Here is a 3,689-nt window from a genome sequence, read left to right on the forward strand (position 1 = left end):
GCAGGGTTAGAGAGGATCAGGATTCTAATCTTCATCATCTTCCTGATGTCTGGAGCAGGTAAGATCTAAGCTGCAGCAAGCATACAAGCATACATACACACAAACGCACATCCTACCTGGGTAGCACACAGCACATATACACTGGACACAGGGATGGACATTGATATCAGACAGCAATAAGCTCTGAAGGGACATTTAACTTTCTGTTTATTTTTATATATATTGGGATCAGAATCTAAATTGTGATTTTGATGTTTGTTGACAGGAAATAAACACCCTGTGTTTACCCTTTGCACTAACCCATCCCTCTCTTCTTGAGCTGAACCTGAGTAAATTAGTCAGGTGTGTTCTCACTGAGGTACGAGTTACATCTGCTTGTTTAGTTTGACTCAGTTGACTTGCTTGGATTGTTAAAACTGTCTTTGTGAAGTATTCGAGTATTCGAGTATTGTGATGTATTCAAGTATGTATATTTATATATAGATGTTTAGTTCAGATTGAGCACATGAAGTTTTACTATTTCAATATCACAACTGTGGACCCCTGGAAGAACAGTTGCTGCTGAGGCAGTGAATAATGGGGATCTATAATAAACTAATAAACAAAGACCTCAGCTTTAAACCTGCACCTTACAGCTGAACGTGCTGCCAAAGCAGGAAACTGAAGGCTGGGATGTGACTCAACCTGCTTGTTGTTCAAAGAACCACTGACAGCCCCTCCTCTCTCTCCAACACAGAGTGCAGCTCTGACAGTACATTTCCTGGTTCCTCCTCTTTAACAGATCTGCCAACAACTCAAAGTCCAATGACCAAACTGCAGCATATCAGTCAGTAAATGTAAAAGCTCTTCCATTTCCTGGTGAGGAGGACGAGAGCTGAAATGGCGCAGCAAAGTAACCAGCAGGACTCACTGAGGTTCTCTTGTTCCATCTGTCTGGATCTCCCGAAGGATCCGGTGGCTGTCCCCTGTGGACACAGCTACTGCATGAAGTGTATTCAAAGCTTCTGGGATGAAGAGGACAGGAAGGGAATCCACAGCTGTCCTCAGTGCAGGAAGACTTTCACACCGAGGCCTGTCCTGGAGAAAAACCTCCTGTTAGCAGAGTTAGTGGAGGAGCTGAAGAAGACTGGACTCCAAGCTGCTCCTGCTGATCACTGCTATGCTGGACCTGAAGATGTGGCCTGTGATTTCTGCACTGACAGGAAGCTGAAAGCCAGCAAGTCCTGTCTGGTCTGTTTGGCTTCATACTGTGAGAAACACCTCCAACCTCACTATGATGTAGCTGCATTCAAGAAACACAAGCTGGTGGAGCCCTCCAAGAAGCTCCAGGAGAACATCTGCTCTGGTCATGATGAGGTGATGAAGATCTTCTGCCGCACTGATCAGCAGTCTGTCTGTTATCTCTGCACAATGGATGAACATAAAGGCCATGACACAGTCCCAGCTGCAGCAGAGAGAGCTGAGAAGCAGAAGGAGCTCCAGGGAAGCAGGACAAACCTCCAGCAGGGAATCCAGGAGGCACAGAAAGATGTGAAGCTGCTCCAACAGGAGGTGGAGGCCATCAGAGGCTCTGCTGATAAAACAGTGGAGGACTGTCAGAAGATCTTAACTGAGCTGATCCGTCTGATCCAGAAAAGAAGCTCTGATGTGAAGCAGCAGGTCAGATCCCAGGAGGAAGCTGAAGTGAGTCGAGTCAAAGAGCGTCAGGAGGAGCTGGAGCAGAAGATCACTGAGATGAAGAGGAAAGACGCCGAGCTGGAGCAGCTCTCACACACAGAGGACCACATCCACTTTCTACACAAGTACCGCTCACTGCCAGCACTCAGTGAGTCCACACACTCATCCAGCATCAACATCCGTCCTCTGAGGTACTTTGAGGACATGACAGCAGCTGTGTCAGAGCTCAGAGACAAACTACAGGACACTCTGAGGGAGACGTGGACAAACGTCTCACTGACTGAAGTGGATGTTCTACTGTCAGAACCACAGACCAGAGCTGACTTCTTGAAGTATTCATGTGAACTCACCCTGGATCCAAACACAGCAAACACACATCTGTTATTATCTGAGGGGAACAGGAAAGTAACATTAATGAGAGAAAAACAGTCTTATTCAAGTCATCCAGACAGATTCACTGATTACTGTCACGTCCTGAGTAAAGAGAGTCTGACTGGACGTTGTTACTGGGAGGTGAAGTGGAGAGGAAGAGTTCATGTATCAGTCGCATACAAGAATATGAACAGAGCAGAGTTGTTTGGAGACAATGATAAATCTTGGTCATTAGACTGTGACACAAACAGTTATAGATTTATCCACAAAAACATCCACACTGAGGTCTCAGGTCCTCCTTCCTCCAGAGTAGGAGTGTACCTGGATCACAGAGCAGGTATTCTGTCCTTCTACAGCGTCTCTGAAACCATGACTCTCCTCCACAGAGTCCAGACCACATTCACTCAGCCTCTCTATGCTGGACTTTGCCCTTATGGTTATTATGGAGCCACTGCTGAGCTGATTAAAGTCCAATAGAGTAATGACAGGGGCAGAGGACAGGTTTATGATCAGAACATGTCTGCAGCTCTCTAAAGAAGCTGTGAGGGGTTAACAGCTTGTTAAAGTTCATCACATTTATTACAGGAAGAATTCTCTACATGCAGACTCAGCAGACAGTCGGCCATCTTTGAAAGTGGAGTAAACAACGTCACACACAGACAGAACTCAGTGTGACAGAGAAAGGTGAAAATAATCAGAAGTCTGCACAGACACTGTAGTGATCAAAGCTGTAGATACATTTACACATCTTCTATAAATATATATCTGATCAGGCTGATAGTTGTAGTTTATAGCTGCTGTGCTGGTGTTTCCTGATGATGATGGTTTAATCTTTGTTCACATTTTACAGTACATATAATAGTTTGTCATTATATAATAGTTTGATCTTTTATGTTGGATGCTTTGTGTGTGACACATGATATGAAATAAATATAATTCATCAAAGTAATTTGTTTATTTTTTTTTATATTTTTAATCTTATTTTTTTCAGTAAAGAGGAAAAACTCTGTGTGAGGAATGTTCCAGACGTAGGAGCTCCATCAAAATTGTTTCATTGATAATAATGAATCGTTCCATTTTAGCACGCACGCAGCTCTGGGGGTTGGGATTCCTGCGTCTGACGTCATCACGTCCACATTCCTTTTTGCAACTTCAACCAACCCGCGAGTTCCACAACTTCAGACGCCAGAACTCCTGGATGTTTTCATTTTACATGCTTATGCATCGCCGTTGTATGTCTGAATTAGGTACACTTCACTTACTTAGTAACTTTATTTTCCCGACTTTCCTTCCCTGACAGTATGCAAATGGCTCTCTTCCTCTCTAACATACACACACAGTGTGTAGACACACAATTATGTGCTAAAACCTCCACCACAGGCTGGGAGTGGAGCTGGAGTCTGTGGTGGAGGTGACAGAGAGGAGGATACTGAGGAAACTCCTCAGTATTCGTAACAACACGTCTCACCCCCTGCACGACACACTGCTGTCCTACAGGAGCACATTCAGCGGTAGACTGAGACTACCGAGGAGCAGCACAGAACGCCACAGGAGGTCCTTCCTGCCTGTGGCCATCAGACTGTATAACTCCTCCCCTTTCTGTAGGGAGAAGCGCTAGATAATCATGTCAGGCATCACTG

At 44.9% G+C, this 3,689-nt stretch overlaps 1 protein-coding gene across 1 annotated transcript; it reads left to right on the top strand.

Moving 5' to 3' along the window:
- The first annotated feature begins 842 nt into the window (after positions 1-842).
- Positions 843-2,821, top strand: LOC114435714 (tripartite motif-containing protein 16-like). The gene has a single exon (XM_028405630.1). The coding sequence runs from the start codon at positions 880-882 to the stop codon at positions 2,524-2,526; it is 1,647 nt and encodes a 548-aa protein (XP_028261431.1). The 5' UTR covers positions 843-879; the 3' UTR covers positions 2,527-2,821.
- Positions 2,822-3,689: the final 868 nt, after the last annotated feature.

The sequence above is a fragment of the Parambassis ranga genome, chromosome 5 (assembly GCF_900634625.1).
Source record: "Parambassis ranga chromosome 5, fParRan2.1, whole genome shotgun sequence".
NCBI lineage: Eukaryota > Metazoa > Chordata > Actinopteri > Ambassidae > Parambassis > Parambassis ranga.

Coding starts and splice junctions, on each gene's coding strand:
- LOC114435714 (XM_028405630.1), top strand. CDS start 880: ATGGCGCAGCAAAGTAACCAGCAGGACTCACTGAGGTTCTCTTGTTCC.